Source organism: Geotrypetes seraphini, chromosome 4 (genome assembly GCF_902459505.1).
Source record: "Geotrypetes seraphini chromosome 4, aGeoSer1.1, whole genome shotgun sequence".
NCBI classification, from domain to species: Eukaryota; Metazoa; Chordata; class Amphibia; order Gymnophiona; family Dermophiidae; genus Geotrypetes; species Geotrypetes seraphini.
Genome location: NC_047087.1, coordinates 256,341,068 through 256,361,496, shown reverse-complemented (window position 1 = coordinate 256,361,496; position 20,429 = coordinate 256,341,068). Strand labels below are relative to the sequence as shown.

At 43.4% G+C, this 20,429-nt stretch overlaps 1 protein-coding gene across 3 annotated transcripts in view; it reads right to left on the bottom strand.

The window, feature by feature from the left end:
- FAS (Fas cell surface death receptor) overlaps positions 1-2,108 on the bottom strand; it is a 40,467-nt gene extending 38,359 nt beyond the window's left edge. The window contains exon 1 of one of the 3 annotated variants that reach the window (XM_033943664.1): positions 1,894-2,108. In XM_033943664.1, coding sequence (XP_033799555.1) covers positions 1,894-1,932 — 39 coding nt within the window. In that variant the 5' untranslated portion in view covers positions 1,933-2,108. Of the gene's footprint in view, positions 1-616; positions 1,252-1,272; positions 1,459-1,893 lie in introns of those variants that run through there. The other 2 variants (XM_033943665.1, XM_033943666.1) reach the window with 2 other exon arrangements.
- Between the last annotated feature and the right edge of the window lie 18,321 nt (positions 2,109-20,429).

Sequence of the window (20,429 nt, the reverse complement as noted above, 5' to 3'; positions counted from 1 at the left end):
CTGCCCCAACCATACCTACTTTCTGGTAGGCGCCTCAAAGTCGATGCCTACCTCAAAGTGGTAAGCGCCTACTGAGTTAGAAACATAGAAACATGATGGCAGATAAAGGCCAAATGGCCCTTCTAGTCTGCCCATCTGCAGAAACCATTATCTCTCTCCCTGAGAGATCCCACGTGCCTATCCCAGGCCCTTTTGAATTCAGACACTGTCTCTGTCTCCACCAACCCTTCTGGGAGACTGTTCCATGCATCTACCACCCTTTCTGTACAAAAGTATTTCCTTAGATTACCCCGGAGCCTATCACCTCTTAACTTCATCCTATGCCCTCTCATTGCAACGTTTCCTTTCAAATGAAAGAGACTTGACTCATGCGTGTTTACATTACATAGTGTTTACATTACATAGGTATTTAAATGTCTATCAATTAACAGCACCAATTAAGCCAAATTGAAATTGAATAATTAAGTTATGCACCTAGATTGGCTAGATTTAGGCGCCTAATTCCATGTGCCGTTTTCAGAATCTGGGCCTTCATGCCTAACTTTAGGCATTTGCTAAAAGCTGGTCTATATGCTGACTGGAAATATTGCTCCTAGATTCTGGGAATGCCACTAACCTGCTCATGCTCCTTCATGGCCACACCCCCTTTGTAGTTGTGCCTTATGAAACTTAAGCATGCATGATATAGAATAGGGTGGAGTAGATCTGTGTAACTCCTAAGTACTGTTAATTAGCGTCAATAATTATTGACACCTGATTAGCTTATTGGTTTATGCATGCCTGGCGGTTAGTGGAGTGCTGTGATGTTGTTCTGGGTCCTTTGTATAGGGCTGCTATTGAAATGATTGGACAAATTCGGAATGGCATTAAACAAAAGAAAAAAAAATATCAGGTAACAGTGAACTTTAGTACAGCAAATGCTGTTTCCCAATGAATTAAAACCCCTAAAGAATCACGAGGTAAAATGCCAGGCTAAATAAAATGGAACAAAAAGGCAACTAAAACATTATTTTAAGGGGTTGGGGATTAGTGTATTTACAGTACAGTTTAAATGCAAACAAGTATTAATTTTCCCAATATTTTGGGGATGACAGCAGAGACTTCCTCGCTGGTGATCTGTCCCTCTACCTCCCTGAAAAATTCTGCTCTCTATTTCATAGCTACAGGAAAGGTAGTCATCTTGGCAAACACATGATTACATGCATGCTGAGAAAGACGAGAATGCACCAAACCCAGAATTCTGCTGCCACTGATAGGAATAAAACGACCTACTTGCTCTGAAACCAGGGCAGACATCCATTAGACACGAGAAGGCATAGTGCCTGAGGCTCAGAAAAATGGGGGGAGGGGGAGGGTTTCTTCTTTTAATTAGAAAGAATAAAAATGAAGTCATGAGTCTACGTCTTCAGTCATTTTGTGCTAACAAACGTCCTTAGAGCTATCGGGGGGAACCCCCCCCCCCCAATCAACAATAACAACGCACATGTTAGGTGACTTTGGTATAAACTAAAGTAAGAGCCACAGAGGCGAATAAGAAACCGCAGGACATGAAAAAAGCATTTAAGCTAGGACGTGCAAGGCTGTGAACGTTGAATCTATTTACGAAGATTTAGCCCATGTCAAGAAATCAGCGATCTAATTACGCCGTGGCAGAGGTGCCTGGCCAATCTGTAGAACAAGATCGCTGAGAAATCCTGTTTTCAGCCTTCACGAAGCGCTTCCCCGGTTTCAGGGCATCTCAATTAGCCAGTGAACTCGCTGACGAAAGCCGCCTGCTTTTTCCGAGACGGCGGGCTCCGTGTCAAGCCTCCGAACGGAAACTCTTGCTCAAGTCGCAACGTTCCCAGTAACAGACTAAGCACATTTTGGATGAAAGTAAGTTAAATTACTTACCAAGAAAACAGAGACCAAGTTAAGCTTCTTCAAACCCATGCCTCGACTTGTCACAAAGTGAAAGTAAACTAGGTCGGTTTACAAGAACTCTGGCTGCGGGAACTCAAAGGCCCGCCCTCAGAAACTCCCCTCATCAAGGAAGCACTGGGGAATTAATACTCTAGGTATAGAACTCATTTTATTGTATTGCAAAGGTCTCTGAAAACGTCCCTCCACCAGGAATTTTTAAACCAATTAAACATTTCCTGCCACACGGAAACAGAGAAAACTGAAGACAGATAAAGACTGTATGGCCTATCTAGTCCTGTAGCTTAGCCAGCCAGCTGATTTAGGGTGGGGCTGAGAGCAAAGAGAGTAGATCAAAAATTTCATCTTGGTCCACCTCCAACTAAATCATTTTATTTTATTTATTTATTTAGATTTGTATGTCCTCCCAGTAGCTCAGAACGGCCTACAAGCAAACATTCACAGTGGAGTACATTTGGACAATATAAAGACTATACAGTAGTTTAAGTACAAGAACTATACAGCAATTTAAGTACAGGTTAAGAACCCAAATTTAATTGCTGCTCCTCCCCACAGGTAAATGTTATATCTTTTTGCTGGTGGGGATCCCAAGCCACATAAGCCAAAGACCTCCTCTCCACCAAAGAGTTTACATGTTGGGTGGCTTCCACTGCCAGCACTGTCTCAGAGCCGCTGCTAGTGATCAGCCTCTGTGCACATATGCTACAATTTGGGCAAACCAGAGTGAAAACTGAGCATGCGCCAGAAAGGGAGGGGCCTGTAGCTGGGAACAGTGGTGGCTCTGGGATAGTGCCTATGGCCGCTCAACAAGTAAATTCTTTCAGCAAGTAAGAGGCCTCGACTGGCAGGGCTTTGAAATCCCCGCCAGCTTCACTAAAGGAAATGACATTGTGGGCGGCATCTATTATCGCCACCTGTCCCTTTGAGATCCCAAGCTTTCTTGAATTGAAATACACATTTTAATTACACCACATTCATTGGGAGACCATTCTAAGCATTCACCATCCTTTCCATTAAAAAGTACCATATTTGCCGGCGTATAAACTAAACTAAATTAAGCCTTAAGTTTATATACCGCATCATCTCCACGGAAGTGGAGCTCGACACGGTTTACAAATTTTAAAAATATAGGAAGAGAGAGGAGAAAGATTTACAAGAGCATGTGAATAGAGGAGGATGTGGACAGGGGAAAGAGATGTTAGATGTTAGAGAAAAGCCAGGTTTTCAGTTGTTTTCGGAAAAGTTGGAGGGAGCCCAGGTTCCGCAGCGGGATAGTGAGATCATTCCAAAGGCCTGTGATTTTGGAGAGAAGGGATTTTCCCAGTTTGCCAGCGTGGAGGATGCCGTGTAGAGAGGGGAAGGATAGTTTATATCTGTGAGCAGATCTGGTGGTGGCAGGCGTCCGGATGAGGAAGGATAGAGGGATTAGGGGCGGAAGAATGCCGTGAATGATCTTGAAGGCCAGGCAGGAGCATTTGAAGTGAATTCTGGAAAGTACTGCGAGCCAGTGGAGATTGGTAAGTAGAGGGGAGACGTGATCAAATTTTCGTTTAGCAAAAATCAGCTTGGCTGCAGTATTCTGGATAAGTTGGAGTCTGTGAAGACTTATTTTTGTTAGGCCTAAATAAATGGCGTTACAGTAATCGAGTTTGGATAGGATGATGGATTGTACAAGGACAGTGAAATATTGTTGGTGAAAGTAGGATCTTACTTTCCTCAGCATGTGGAGGCTGAAAAAAACATGATTTTGCCAGGGAATTCAGGTGATCGTTGAGGGAGAGGGAGGAATCGATAGTGATGCCGAGGACCTTGCTTGAGAATTCAAGGTGCAGAGTAGGGCCTGTGGGCAATGTGAAGAGGGTGGGCAGGTGTAATAATTTTGGGCCGAGCCAGAGTAATTTTGTTTTAGATTCATTTAATTTCATCTGTACAGAGAGGGACCAGGCATGAAGTGATATTCTCTTGGAGGTTTGTGAGGTTCTGGTCAGTTTCGAGGAGGATAAGTATGTCGTCTGCGTATGTGTATATTGTTTCAAGGGGGGTTAATTTGAGGAGCTTCAGGGAGGTCATGGACATGTTGAAGAGAATGGGGGATAGGGGGGAGCCCTGTGGGACACCACAGGATGGTGACCACGGAGTGGATTTGGAGCCGTTTGTGTTGACAATGTAGGAACGCGCGCGAAGGAAGTTTGAGAACCACTTTAGGACAAAGGAGTCTATTCCTATCTCAGAAAGTTGGTAGATTAATATGTCATGGTGCACGACGTCGAAAGCCGTGGAGAGATCGAACTGTAGAAGAACAGCAAATTTGTTTCGAGCATGTAATTGTTGCACCTTTGAAATTAAGGAGACTAGGAGGGACTCGGTGCTGAAATTGGGTCTAAATCCGTATTGGTAGTGTTGGAGAATGGAGAATCTTTCTAGGTAGGAGGAAAGCTGAGTAGCGACTATGGTCTCTAGAAGTTTTGTTAAAAGAGGGACGTTTGCTATGGGGCGGTAGTTCGATGGTAAGGAAGGGTCGAGATTGACTTTCTTCAGGAGAGGGGATAAGGCAATGTGTCCCATTTCTGTGGAGAACAGGCCCGATAGTAAAACTTTATTTATAAGGTTGGTGAGGGAAGAGATGGCCTGCACAGGGATGTTTTCATAAAGGTAGGATGGGAAAGGGTCTAAGATACACTTGCAGGATTTAAGTTTGAGGCAGAGTTTAGAGATCTGGGTTATGGATACGGGTTCGAAAGTGGTCCATGATCTGTCAGCGGGGATAGGGTCGGAGTCATTTGTAGGAAGAGAGTTGTACGAGATAGCTGGGGGGAACGAACTCTTTATGGTAGAGATCTTCTCATTGAAGAATTTGGCTAGTTCATTTGGAGATGGGAGGGAGGGGGAGGGGGAGGATGCACTTTTTTCCCTCAAAATACGCTTAAAATATGGGGTGTGACCTATGCGCCGGTAATCAAAATTATGAGTTGAAATTTCAGTCAGTCTAAAACTTCTGGTTTATATTAATATACCACCATGTTGTTTCTGCTCTCTTTCGGACGCTGCAAGGTCTCACAAGTATGTACTGTACACGCGCATTACTGGAACGCACTGTACATGCGCATCGTGTTGTTTCTGCTCTCTCAGATGCCGCTAGGTCTCACAAGTATACATTGTACAAATGCGTCACTTTGTTTCTGGGTTTTGAGGATGAAGAACTATAGTGTTCCCTAGTTACATTTTTTATAGACATAAATAACTATAAAATTAGTACAGTAAATCATTATGGAAATTCCTATACGCTGGAAAATATGGTACTTTCTAAGGTTACTTCTGAATCTATCCCTTTTCACCTACATCACTGTACCCTCCCATTTCAGAATTTCCTTTCAATTGCAAGAGGCGTGCCTCATAAGCATTTATGCCATGTAGGTATTTAAATGTCTCTATAATATCTCCCATCTCCTGCCTTTCCTCCAAAGTACAGTACTCCCTTGCGAACTCGCGGTTCAGTGTTCACGGCCCCAGTCATTCGCGTTTTTTTTCCCTCCTCAAAAATATACTGTTTTTCATATTGCCCCGCATGCTTTTCTCCCGTGCTGCGAATACCCAGCACTCCGTGCAACCGCTTTCTCCAGCACCCAAGGTTGTTCTGTTCTATGTTTCCCTTCCAGGGGTTCTGCAGTAAAGAGAAGGATGAGCCCAAAACAGAGCGCATCACCGAATTCGGGCAACCTGCATGGCATGAAGATACAGAGAAAGCTGGCCCTGCAGCCCTCTCTAGCCTCCCCTAAACCACATCCAATTATTGCGGTTTTTCAAACTTCGCAGGTGCTCCTGGAACGGAACCCCCGTGAATTTCAGGTGAGTACTGTATACATATTGAAATCTTTAAGTCTGTCCCTGTATGCTTTATGATGAAGACCACTGCCCATTGTAGTAGCCTTCTGCTGCACCGACTCCATCTTGTATACTGAAGGTGCGGTCTCCAGAATTGTACACAATTTTCTAAATTCTTACACAAGGGCATCCAGAATTGTACATAATTCACCAAAGTCTTACACAAGGGCATCAATGCCTCCTTTTTCTTACTGGCCATTCCTCTCCCTGTGCACCCAAGCATACTTCTAGCTTTCGCAGTTTGGCTACCTTAAGATCATCATATACTATCACACCCATCCTGCTCCTCTTTTGTGCACAAAAGTTCTTCACCCTCTAAACTGTACTGTTCCCTCAGGATTTTGCAGCCCAGACCTTGCATTTCTTAGCATTAAATCTTAGCAGTCAAATTCCGGACCATTCCTCAAACTTGGCTAGGTCCTTCTTCATGTTATCCACACCATCAGGGATGGTTAACAAGACTACGAATGTTATAATGCCCCTGTATCGCTCCATGGTGCAACCTCATTTGGAGTATTGTGTTCATTTCTGGTCTCCTTATCTCAAGAAAGATATAGTGGCGCTAGAAAAGGTTCAAAGAAGAGCAACCAAGATGGTAAAGGGGATGGAACTCTTCTCTTATGAGGAAAGACTAAAATGGTTAGGGCTCTTCAGCTTGGAAAAGAGACGGCTGAGGGGAGATATGATTGAAGTCTACAAAAGCCTGAGTGGAATAGAACGGGTACAAGTGGATTGATTTTTCACTCTGTCAAAAATTACAAAGACTAGGGGACACTTGATGAAGTTACAGGGAAATACTTTTAAAACCAATAAGAGGAACTATTTTTTAACTCAGAGAATAGTTAAGCTCTGGAATGCATTGCCAGATGTTGTGGTAAGAGTGGATAGCGTAACTGGTTTTAAGAAAGATTTGGACAAGTTTCTGGAGGAAAAGTCCATAGTCTGTTATTGAGAAAGACACAAGGAAGCCACTGCTTGCCCTGTATTGGTAGCATGGAATATTGATACTCCTTGGGTTTTGGCCAGGTACTAGTGACCTGGATTGGCCACCGTGAGAATAGGCTACTGGGCTTGATGGACCATTGGTCTGACCCAGTAAGGCTATTCTTATTGATTTCAATTTAATCTGGCTATAAAGGATCCTCTACTTTCCCTACCATTAACAACTCAGTTTTAGATAAATTCACAACTAAATTTTGATGCTGTATCCACGTTTTCACAGTTTTTAAGCATAATGCAAAACCCTCTCCCCTCCCACCCACCCTGGATGTGTATGCTTAAGGGTCGATAAAATAATATCAGTTATCATTCCTTACAGAACTTAGGGCTCCTTTTACAAAGGTGCGCTAGTGTTTTTAGTGCACGCTACCCAAAAAACTACCGCCTGCTCAAGAGGAGGCGGTAGCGGCTAGCGCGTGCAGCAATTAGCGTGTGCTATTCCACGCGTTAAGGCCCTAACGCATCTTTGTAAAAGGAGCCCTTAGTCAATGGTTCCCAATGGCTTAATTATTTTGAAATCAAGTTTCAAGTTTATTAGGTATTTATACATAGTCTATCAAGATTTATCTAAGAGGTTTTTTTTACAATCAGGTACTCAAATGTTTTCTCTATCTGTCCCGGTGAGCTCACAATCTGACTAGTGTACCTAGGGCTACGGAGGACTGAGTGACTTGCCCAGGGTCACAAGGAGCAGCACGGGGTTTGAACCCACAACCCCAGGGTGCTGAGGCTGTAGATCTAACCACTGTGCCACACACTGCTTGCCCTGGGATTGGTAGCATGGAATGTTGCTGCTATTTGGGTTTTTGTCAGGTACCTGTAACCTGGATTGGCCTCTGTGGAAACAGGATACTAGGCTAAATGGACCATTGGTCTGACCCAATATGGCTCTGCCTCCACCACCTCTTCCGAGAGACTGTTCCACACATCTACCACCCTTCTGTTATATTAATTGCCCTGTGCAGAAAACATTTTGACAAATGGTTTTATGAATTAAGCTAAAAAAAATAAACAAAGAGGGTTTAAAGATTTTAGAATCAGCTCACACCTTTTTCAGCAGTAGCTCAAGATGGGTCACAGAAATGTACAGTAAATACAGTACTCCCCTGATATTTGCGGGAGTTCCGTTCCAGGAACCCCCGCGAATGTTAAAAAAAACGCAAATACAGGTTTTAGGCAGGGGAGACAGGAGAGGGCCGCTGGAGAGGCAGGAGAGGACAGCCAGAGCGCTGGCGAGTGAAGGAAATCACTCACTGTATGCTCCGACTGCCTCTTCCTGTACTAAAATCAGGCCTCACCAATCAGGAGCTGCTTTGACACACAGCTCCTGATTGGTGAGGCCTGACTTTAGTACAGGAAGAGGCAGTCGTAGCATACAACGAGTGATTTCCTTCACTTGCCGGCGCTCCGGCTGCCCTCTCCTGCCTCTCCAGCTGCCCTCTCCTGCCTCCCCTTCGCGGTCAGAAAATACTGCGAATGAGCGGGACCGCGAATGAGCAGGGGAGCACTGTATTTTCCCATCCCTTGAAGGTTTACAGTCTAAACACCCCTCCCCCCCTTTTTTTACTAAGCTGCAGTAGAGATTTCTACTGTGGCCTGAAGCGCTAAATACTCCGACAGTGCTCCGATGTACCATTTAACCAATTAAAAAAATTAAATTATGTGTGGATTTAGGTTAGGCATCGCTAAGCATCTGGAAATAGGGTGCCATTTATAGAATCTGGCCTGAATTCATGCCTAACCTTGGAGGGAAGGGAAGAAAGAGAGGGTGCTGGCCTCATGGGGTGAGGGGCTGGAGGAAAGGCAAAAGAGAGAGGGTGCTGACCACGGTGGCTGGAGAGAAGGGAAAAGAGAAAGGAAGCTGGACACTTGGAGTGGGGGATGGAGGGAAGGGAAGAGAGAGAGGGTGTTTGACCCATGGAGTGGAGGGGGTCCTGGAGGGAAGGGAGGGAAGGGAGAGAGACACTGGACTGGAGGCTGAGGCTGAAAGGGAAGGGAGAGAGGGTGCTGGACCTGCAGGGAGGAGGAGAAGGAAAGGGAAGGTACAGAGATGGAAGATGGATGATAAGCAAAGAGAAAGAAGAAAATGTCATATGGGTAGGAGACCCTGGGTGATCGTGTTAATAGAAGACAAATAGAAACCATAGCCTGTGACCAACGTGATTTGAATAATAAAATGACCAGACAACAAAAGGTATAAAAAATAATTTTATTTTCTATTTTGTGATTACAATACGTCCGATTTGAAATGTGTATCCTGCCAGAGCTGATGTTAGACAGCAGGTACAAACTAGAACTTAACAGTGTTTGTTTTGTTTACACTTGACAGCACCGGGGTGGAGTTGGAGAGGGCAAAAGGGTATGTGGTGGGTGAAGCGGCTGCAAATTAAGCTGCCAACTAATTGACATTTTTTTCCTGAATTGGACAGCTCTAATGATAAACCTTCAAAAACTCACCCACAACCTACTGTATCCAAGTGTATACCACCCCAATAGCCTTTATGCCTGCAGGTATCGCCTAAATGTCGGTACAGTAGATTTTGGGAGGGTTTTGATGGGCTCACACTTTCTACCACAAGGCTACTCCAGAGACCTGCTTGCTGCTCTAATAGGACTGGCCGAACATCACTCCAGTGGTCATCTGGTCAGTTTGGGCCCCTTTTTGGCACTTATTCGTTGTTAAAACAGGTTTAGCCCCAAATGTCCAAATTGTGCCCTGGACATTTTCTAAAATGTTTGATTATTGCAGAAAGATGTCCAAATCATAAATCAGCCCTAGTCCTGCCTACTCCACGCTTCTAACATGCCCCCTTGAAATTTAGATGAACTGCAGATGAACAGCAAAGAAATCCATCTAGAAAATGTTTTGAAAATAGCGAATTGAAAGGGTTTTGCGAGAAGAACGTCCATCTGCCCCTTATTCCACTTTTAGGACATTTTTCTCTTTTGAAAATGTTCCCCTATGTGTCTTATACTGAGGGATTATTGACAAGCTAGATACAAACACAAATCACAGAATTTCTTGATGTATAAAACTGGATTTTTTTGTGTGTGTTTCTTTCTTGCTTGATAGCTCTGGATTATTTATCTGCTTTTACTCAAAGTAGAACAAAGAACCAAGAGATGCATCATGTGCATAGAGCATGCAAATATCTTTCTGGTGAGTACATTAAGTGGTAACACCACAATGACTTCCTGTTGTCCCCGGTGCATTTTTTTACAGTTATAGATAAGACACAGCTTTTAAATCTTCTTTTTCCATGGCATAACCTGAAGCATCATTCCTCCTTTTAGTCTGTAACCTTCTGCTCATATCATATGACATACTCATAAATCTGAGCTTTGAGGTAGGTTGTCTTTGTACTAAACTTTTCATATCAATTGATTTCTCATTCGTCCAAGAAAACCACGAGCTGTGTATCAACATGTTACACACTCGTATGCATTGGCTGCATGTTGCGATTGCGCAGAGAAGAGTCCACCACTGAGTCTTACTGTGTAGATTTAACAGGAGGAAGTGTGTTGCCCAAAATCCCAGGGCCATTCCTGTAAGCAAATCATTGCTCTGAAACAAAAGGCTGTGAGCGTGCTGCCTAATTTTCTTGGGAGTTTAATGGCAGCTGCTGTAAATTGATTTTAGGGGTAAACAAGTTTTTTAAAAAAAAAAGTGTTTGAAGATCAGAAAAATAATATAATGATGTTGATTGTTGAAGTTTGCTTTGCAGAGACTATGCTGCAATGAAGCAGGAGCCGAATACTCCACAATACTGTATTAGTCTCCCTTATGAGATGCATATCGAGCATACTTATCAATTCTGCACTTCTTTTAATTACTAGCTCTACTACTTCAATCTCTTCAGATACTTCACTCAAATTCTTTCACCATTTTCTGGACCAGAATTTATGTCAGAGCTGAAAATCCAAGTTCACAAAGATAAGAAGATCCAAATGGTAACAAAGCCTTGATTGCTTTTTTGCTCGTTAGGATAACTGCTGCATAAAAAATAAAATTACTTGCTGTTAGTTTTCGAGGACCAATCGCGTCAAAGAATGGTGCTTGTCTGGGTGGCGGTTGTATTCTTACGCACACACACCATCTTAACATGACCATACGTTCCGTTTTGAACGGGACCATCCTGTTTTTAGGTAGCCTGTCCTGTTGTCCCAATCACAGCTTTGGGATGCCAAAATGTCCCGTTTTCAGAATGAGAGCAACCCTCCTACCGTGTTCCCCTGAAAATAAGCCCTACCCCCCCGAAAATAAGCCCTAGTCGCTGGCAGTAGCGCTTCCCCCTGCTGCCGCCGCCTCCCTCCCCGCCACGCAGCTGAACCCCCACTGCCCCTCCATACTTCCCTCCCATCTGAACCCCGCCAACCATGAGCCATACATACCCCCCTCCAGAGCTGCGTCGGTCCGGCATCACTAAACAAGCTTCGCAGCCTTCTCTTGTCAGGGCCTTCCATGTGCCGCATTACTGATGACATCAGTGATGCAACAGAGGGAATTCCCCAACAGAGGAGGCCACAAAGCCTGTTTAAAGTGATGCCGGCCCGATGCTGCTTTGGAGGGAGGTATGTATGGCTCGTGGTTGGCGGGATTCGGATGGGAAGGAAGGCTGGAAGGTTAGCAGGGGTTCAGCTGCGCAATGCGGGGGGGGGTGCTCAAGGGTTCTGCTGCACAAGGGATAGGAGGGAGAGAAGGAGGGAAGGAAGGATAGAAGCTGGGCAAGGGTTCTGCTGCATGAGGGATGGGAGGGAGGGAAGGATACACATTCTATTACCTAAAAATTAGTAGATGTCCCATTTTGAGGAAAAAAAATAAATAGGCACGTTACCCATACTGCAAAACAAATAAAAATCCAACGAATCTTCAGTAAAAAACCGTACACGAAAAACAAGAAAGAAACTGCAGATGGAAATGTACAAGGACGGGAATCTTTATTTAAAAAGCCATATAAATTTGTAATCTTTTGAAAATGACTCATATACATGGAGAGCGGACCATACTCCCTAATAATGTACATGAACCATACTCCCTAATAATGTCATCATAAATGCGGTTAATACATATCAATAATGTCATCTATTCTAGTGTATGCTTATGAAGAAAGTTTTTTTTTTAAATAAAGTAAAATTCTGGAATCTCTCTCGGGCACACAATTTGAAAGACACTGCTCTAATAGAATAATGCTTAGTGCACTAACATATGTACTGTAAGTGCTACTATTTGTGCATACATATGCGCAAGGAGGCAGCTAATCATAATCACTTAGTTACAGAATTGTCCTTACTAAGACTTCATGTTTACATAATGGCAAGAGCTTAACAAAACTATTGCCAGGATTCTTCAAGATCAGGTTCCCTATGAGAACTGATTCTGGTTTCAGAGAAATTCAAGCTGCATCTGCACTACAGGGTATTTCAGCTTGTTACTAGCATGAGAGAAAAGGGAAAACAGACCTTGTAGATCTTATCAAGTTGACTCAAGAAGAAAAGCATCTATTCTAATGTGCCACATGACAGACCCTGAAGTGGATGAATAATTTTTACCAGTTTCTTCATCAAAAATCCCCTTCTTTTTATGAGATTCTATACTTCATTGGTTAGAAGTTAGAAGCCTACAAGCCTTTTGTCTGAATTTTTTCCTCCTACTCCAAGAAGCACATCATGTCCCAAGGACACGCCTTATCCAAATATCAGTATAAAACATATCCAAGGTGCTTCTGTACAGGGAAAAGGAGATAAGGCCAAATACTTTGGGGGCTCTTGTAATTCACTGAGCCTCCTAATGAAACAATGACTGGTTTGTTTATAAAAGGTCTCTTTTACTAAGCTGTGGCAAAAAGTGGCTGTGGCATGCCCTTCCTCAGGTTTTTTCCCACATACTAAGGCCATTTTCATTGCAAGATGTAAAATGGCTATGCTGATTTATGCCAACATATTATAGAATCGAGAGCCATGCATTTACTCTTACACTGCCACAAGAAATAAGTGGCCCTGCCTATTGTTAGGGGTTTTGATTCTAGGGAATTTTTAAATGATAAAACTTGGGTGTTTCTTTTCAACACTATTGGGAGATTTGTGAAGGTACTAAAATTCTATGGTGGCAGTTCTGTAAATTGACAACCAGATCTGGTGTCCCAATGCCATGTACTTAGCCAAGATTCCATTATAAAATACAGTGGTACCTTGGTTTGCGAGCATAATTTGTTCCAGAAGCATGCTCGTAATCCAAAGTGCTCGTATATCAAAGCAAATTTTCCCATAGGAAGTAATGGAAACTTGGACAATTCATTCCTCCCCCCCAACCCATATCCCTTCTTCTCTCTGTCTTGTGTGGTCCAACACTTCTCCCACTCCCTGTTTTGGCATTTCTTCCTTTTCTCCCGTCCCCTCTCCAACTAGATCTAGCATTTGTACTCCCCTCTCTTTCCATCTCCACAGACCTTTTCTTATTCCCCATCCATTATCGTTCTCTCTTTGTTTTCCCCATCTCCATCCCTCCCTTTTTTTTTCTCTCCTCCGCGGTTCACCTTCAAGCCTGCCTTCAGCTGAACAGCCACAGTTATACAACTAACAGTTATACAAGCTACCTCCCACCAGCATCGCAGCATTCCCTCGGCCAAGCTACGCCCCCTTTTGATTCCACTTCCTGTTTCCGGCACAGCTGGATGTGGCATAGGCAAAGTAGTGGTGCCAGCGTGGGTTAGTGTTTGCTGTTTGCCGGTGTCCGCTAGAGGTAAAGGTTTGAAGGTGAACCGAGGGAGGAGAGAAACCGGTTCCTGCGGTGGGATGGTGGCAGCTCGGTTTGGGAAGTGGCGTTCTCGTTTATCGAGACAACACTCGTTTTGCGAGTTAAAATTTGCTGGAGTGTTTTGCTCATCTTGCAAAACACTCGCAAACCACTTTACTCGCAAACCGAGGTTTGACTGTACTAGTGTAAGTGGGCCTTGGTTAGGGTTACCAGACGTCCGGATTTCCCTGGACATGTCCTCCTTTTGAGGTCCGGACGTCTTTTCAAAACCCAGCATTTTGTCTGGGTTTTGAAAAACCTCCTCAAATCGCATCGGGCAGGGCGGAAATCTGCGCATGCATGGATGCCACATGATGATGTCATGCGCGGATTTTATTTTCTCCCTGCCTAACAAGAGCAGGCAGCAGGGGGTGGGACTGGGGGCAGGATTAGGGCATTACAGTGCGGGGATGGGTGGGCCTGGGCGGGCCTGGGGGTGGGTCTAAGGGGTCTGGATTTTCCAATTGAAAAATCCGGCAACCCTAGCCTTGATACACATAAAGTTAGGTGCCTACAGTTATACAAAGTCAATGACAGCTGTATCGGCGCATAATCATATCTTGAAATGCATGTAACTTATAGTATTCTATGTTGCATGATGAAATCGGTTAGCTCAGTGGGGTTTCATAAAGGCTTGGATATTTTCCTAAAAGAGACGTCCAAAGGCTATTATGGAGATGGCTTGGGGAAATCCACTGCTTATTCCTAGATTAAGCAGCATAAAATCTGTTTAATTACTTGGGATCTGGGTTGGCCAAGATTGAAAACAGGATACTGGGCTTGATGGACCTTCAGTCTGTCCCAGTATGGCAATTCTTATGTTCCAGGATAGGCCTGTGACCCATACTCCACTTACAGTTTGCACTCCTTCACATATGCATGATAAGTGATTATATGTGTATGTTATAGAGTAATATCTAGAACTTACATGTGTAATGGGCAATTAGTGGCACCACAAAAATGGAGTGGGGAAGGGACACAGAGTCAAACCGCTGTGAGGACAATCAGTTTATTAAAACATCATATATTCATATCATATATATATATATATATATGTCATGTACATAAACTACAGCAGGCATAAAATCATAGCATGCATAAAAATATAAATGTATAAACTGGACCTCAGCACGGTTCCTTTGTATTGTGTGATACACAATTAGTGGCACCAATCATGCTCATATGTGCTAGTTTATAGAATTGGCCTTCATGTATTTTGTGAAATAAAATGTATGCATTTATTCAGATGGATTCCATTTTTTTACATGACCTTATTAAAAATTTTAAATTGGTGGTTTTTCTCTGTCTTCCTCATTGTCCCCAGTACTCACAATCCCCATCCAGTCTTTTTCTCTTCTCTCATTCCTCCCACTTCTTTCCTCCCTTTCGTACCCATACCCTGCAGTCTCTCTTTTTAGTCCTATATCATATCTCCCCTCGGCAGTCATACTTTCATTGTCACAGATCCTCTCATCATCACTTGTGGGTAGTTTTTCTCTCCATCACCCATCCTGAAAACGCTCTCGCAGTATCGCATCGCCCCTCACTGATCCCAGAACTCTCCCCCGGTGTCTTCCTCCTGTGTGGTTGTACAGCAGCTGCTACTTCCAATTTGGCATGGCCACAGCTTTTTCTGCATCTGACCGTTGCCAGGAAGAAAGACTGGTCTCACCGATGATATTATCCAGCAAAAATGGCTAGAGCCAGATGACATCATCAGAATGCAGCAAGATAGGGAGATTTTGTATAATTTATTTTTTTAGTTTATTGGTTAGAATCAGAAAACCCAATTTCCCCATCAGGGAAGTTTTATTAGAGTTTTTTTGTTATGACTGTCAACCAGAAGCCCTATCTATAACCCTCAGAAACTAGCATATTTTTTTTTTAAACACCCTGGCTAAGGAAATAAAGACATTAGATCTGTGCCTTTATAGCAGCAGTTTAATTGTCCAGACGCATGGTAAGGTATGGAACGATGACTCTGTCAGCTACAGTAAGTCCTTTTAAGGAGAAAGGGATTTTGACTTTATTTCTACCACTGCACACTGATAATTCAGAACTGCTTTCTGGTGTTCGAGACTCGATTAGAAGCTAGAACAGAGTACTGTATTTTCAAGCAGACACAATCAGAGCTGAAGTATTCCTGCTGCAATAATCAACTCAACTCTGAAATGCCTTGATGCCAGAGTGTTTTTATAGCTGGTATCAAATATTTTTCTTATGCCCTGTGTTTTAGGAATATGCTGTACAGACCATTCCTTGCTTTGTCCTTTTGTCATAAACAAAACCCAGCTCAGCTGATCTAGGGGTTTCTATTCATAAGTAAAACACGTTTTTTTCTTGCCAAGCATTTTCTTTCCTCAGAAAAGAAAATTGGCTCAAGTCCTTTGTATTTTCAGCCAATCACTGCAACCTTACCATAAATGTAGATGTGTTTCCCTCTGAGGGTGGGTGCTGTCTTCTTGTGGCATCCTTATTTCAGTCATGGTCATGGAACTGCAGCAAGTAGAATATCGTGCTACATGCTTTATCTTGGAAAGCATTGCATTTGGAAAGTGTAGGGGAAATGGGTTTCTGATTTGATCTAAAAGCTTTTATTTATGTTGGCCAGCAGATTAATACATGGTAGTTGTGAATGTTGACTATGTCTGCAATAATAATGGCGTTCAAAGAGGGAAGGTTTGTTTTAGATTGTACTTTTTCCAACTTGTGAATGTAAAGTCAGTCCTACTCCTGCCCCTCACTGTGCTCCTGCCCCCAGTGACCCCCACTGAACCACCAGGGATAGAAGTAGACCTGGGGGGAGGCCTACCTGGATGGTTGAAGGTTTGGGGGCCAGGTGGCGTTCTGGGGGAGGGGAACTTGCTTCCTGGCCGGGGGCTGGGGGAGGGGAGGACAGGAAGGGCTTTATCAGAGGTGGGGTGGGTGGAAGCTCAAATTTGTTTTTAAAAATTATGCAGGTTCCTGCCTGATAATCAGCCGGGGCCCACATAAGCCCAGCCCACCCACATTAAGCCCCTAATATAGGGCTGATGACCGGACAAGACCTGGCATTGACTATTGGAGGTTAATTTAGCTGGTGACGGTAAGCTAAAAAAAACAAACCCATTGACCGTCGCCGGCTTAAAATGGAGAGGATTGAGCCTATTTTACAAAAACCAACATACTATCTATATGATTTTCATGCCTTAGTGTTTGTCACTAAATTCCCTTAAATTCCCTTATTCTATAATCTTTCATATCCAATTTTACGCTTAGCATGCTACGATATATGTATAACTTAATTTTCTAATTAGTTACTAATTGGCACTAAGAACCAATTATTGGTCATAATTGATGTCAATTGACACTAATTGGCCATAATTTGAAGTTAAATGCATAACTGCACTTGATATTCTATAAGCTCAGTGAGCAAATTCTATAGTGTGTAACTGCAAGGGGGAGTGAACATGAGAGAGGCATGGGCGGGTCAGGGGCATGCCTGAAATTTATGCAATAAGGTTATAGAATACCAACACTAATGCCCATAATAGTAACATTAATCGCAGATGTTTACATCAGGGATATAGCCAGACCTGTCATTTTGGGTGGGCCCAAGGTTAAGATGAGCAGGCCTTGCAAAATTCATTCTCCTTTATCCTGTATCTCTCTCTGCTTCTCCTCTGCCTTCAGATCCGGCATTTGTTCCCTACCCCTTTCCACATTCTGACAACTCCCGTCATCTCAGAACTCTTCCCCTCCCCTCTCGACACCTTCATCGGTGGCAGCAGCAGCAACGCACATCTGCTGCCTGTGCTGGCCTCGCAGGCTTCCCCCTACCACATATTCAGGTTGCAGTCAGTGCAGAGGCATTTAACACCTCCTATTTAGGAGATAGTAAGTAGTCCAGTGCTCATTTTTAGCCAGTTAGTGCATGCTACTACTACTACTACTACTACTATTTATCACTTATATAGCGCGGAAAGGCATATGCAGCGCAGTACATTTTGACATTTAATAGACGGTCCCTGCTAAGAAGAGCTTATAATCTAACTTGGACAGACAGACATGGGGCATGGGACAGACAGATATAGGGTTAAAGATGTAGAACCCAAGGAGAGGAGTTAGGAGTTGAAGGCAGTCTCGAAGAGGTGGTTTTTTTAACTGGGCCTTGAACACTGCCAGAGGCAGAGCCCTCTGTAGGGATTCAGGCAACCTGTTCCAAGCACAAGGTGGTAAAAGGGACGGAGTCTGGAGTTGGCAGAGGAAGAGAAGGGAACAGACAGGAGGGACTTATTAGCTGAGTGGAGCTCGTGAGGGGGTGGACATAGGGGGAGATAGTATAGAAGGTTAATTGCTGTACACTCTTCACACCCATTCTCTGTCCATTCTTTGCCTAGTTCCAGCCCTTAACACAAAATTCCCTTAGCATGCAACTTAGCATGCAATACCCCTAAAAATAATGCAACAGTGGATGGTGTGTTTGCGTGTTAGCTGTGAGCTAAACCACATGTTAATAGTTTAACATTCTTTAATAAAAGGACCCCTTAATGACTACCTGAATATAAATAGAGTGGAGTAGAACAGGTACAAGTGGATTGATTTTTCACTCCGTCAAAAATGACAAAGACTAGGGGGGACACTCGATGAAATACTTTTAAAACCAATAGGAGGAAATATTTTTCCACTCAGAGATGCATTGCCAGAGGTTATGGTAAAAGTAGATCACGTAGCTGTTTTAAGAAAGGTTTGGACAAATTCCTGGAGGAACAGTCCATATTCTGTTATTAAGACATGGGGGAAGCCTCTGCTTGCCCTGGATCGGTGGCATGGAATGTTGCTACTCTTTGGGTTTTGGCCAGATACTAGTGCCCTGGATTGCCCACCGTGAGAATGGGCTACTGGGCATGATGGACCATTGGTCTGACCCAGCAAGGCTATTCTTATGTTCTTATGTTCAGTGCAATGCAATAAACATAGCAGATGGGCACACCAAAATTTCCCAGAGTAATACTTTTAAAACCAATAGGAGGAAATATTTTTTTCACTCAGAGAATAGTTAAGCTCTGGAATGCGTTGCCAGAGGATGTGGTAAGAGCGGTTAATGTAGCTGGTTTAAAAAAGGTTTGGCAAGTTTCTGGAGGAGGAGTTCATGGTCTGCTTTTGAGACAGACATGGTTTGGTGGCATGGAGTCCTGCTACTGTTTTGGTTTATGCCAGGGACTTGTGACTTGGGCTGGCCTCTGTGAAGACAGGATACTAGGCTAGATTTTTGCATGTGGAACTTGGCTCTTTAGCCAGGGCAGGATTAATTCTTCGAGTGCCCCTAGGCACACAAGTACACTGGGTACCCCAGGCCCTGCCCTGCCCGACCCGCCCATACCCTGCCCTGCCTACACCTCGCCCCTGCTCTGCCCCCATTTATCTGTTTTCTTATTTACTTCCACCTGTATTTCTTTTTTAAAAAAAATTCAAAACAAAAGATTAGCATATCAATGCACAGTTTTTCTTCTATGAAACCCCAAACATCTCTGAACCCCTTCCTTACCACCTACTTACCTGGGACATTAACTCTGAACCCTTTCAATACATATATAAAAGTGTTCAAATATATTGTAAAGCAGTAATACTATCCGAAATATAAGTCTATATTAATAACCAAGTTTACAATGCCTCTCAACTGCCTCACTCTACATCAACCAACTGTAACCCATATGTATGTATAAACAACAAAATCTGTAACTCCTCTAGTACATTCCAATCCATGTATGTTAACTTGCAACGAAACAACAAGGCAAGCAGTCCACCAAAGAATCCAATATGAAACAAAAGAAGATCGGCAGACAATAAGGAGCTTCAAATCAGGTTTATTCAAGGTGCTCCCATAAACCATGCTCAATGCATTTCGCCAAACAAGGCTAGTAAACGCTAACAGAAAAACATGTCTTTCATACACACAGAACACAGATACACCCTCACCCAGTATGGAATAAGTAATCACAAACTAAAAATAGAAATATGTAAATAAAGAACAAGAAGTTGCAAAAGCATCAAAAGGTTTCAAAGGTTTTAGGAGTGTACCTCTTGATCTCAGAGCATCTTTCAAGATCACACATCTTTCACTCTTGATAGACTTTTGCCTCTCTCCTCATTATCAGTCATTCAGTTATATTCTAGCTTCTGGGCATAAACCAAGACCTAAACTCTCCTCTCACTATATTTCGAAAGCTCCAATCTCTCTCTCTCTCTTTCTCCATCTCCTCCTCATTTCCCCATTCCCCAGTGCTCCTTTTCACTTAGACTATGCACATCAGGCAGCACCCAAGACTTGGACCCCCACCTCCTCTCTCTTTCAGCAGCATCCAGTCCTTTTCCTGTAAGGACCGTAGGCCAGAAGTAGCTTTGCTCGGTTACTTTCTGTTTTCTGAAACTCAGGATCAGGTCTCCCTATTGAGCTATCCCCAATCAGTTTAGTTTCTTTGCAGACCTCTCTCCTTACTCTATACACTTTCCAGGATAGAGCCCTGTGGTGCCCAGCAAGTAGTGGAGAGGGAAGTTGATGGGCACTAGGCGGTGTGGAACCAGGTGAGAACAGCAACAGATATCCCCAAGTCCTGTAGCCTGGAGTGAAGACAGGTCACAACATCTCTCTGTCATTCAAAGTTACACGCACACACACTCATTCACTCATACTCACTCTCCTCCAGTACAGACCCTCAAACCTTTCTCATAGACACATATTAAGGATGGGTAGCCATTCACTTCATATCATTATCTGTGTCTTCTAGGGGAATGTTCATTTTGTTTGGGGAAGGTGGGGGTTATCTGCTCTTGGAAGGGGGACCCTGAAAATTAT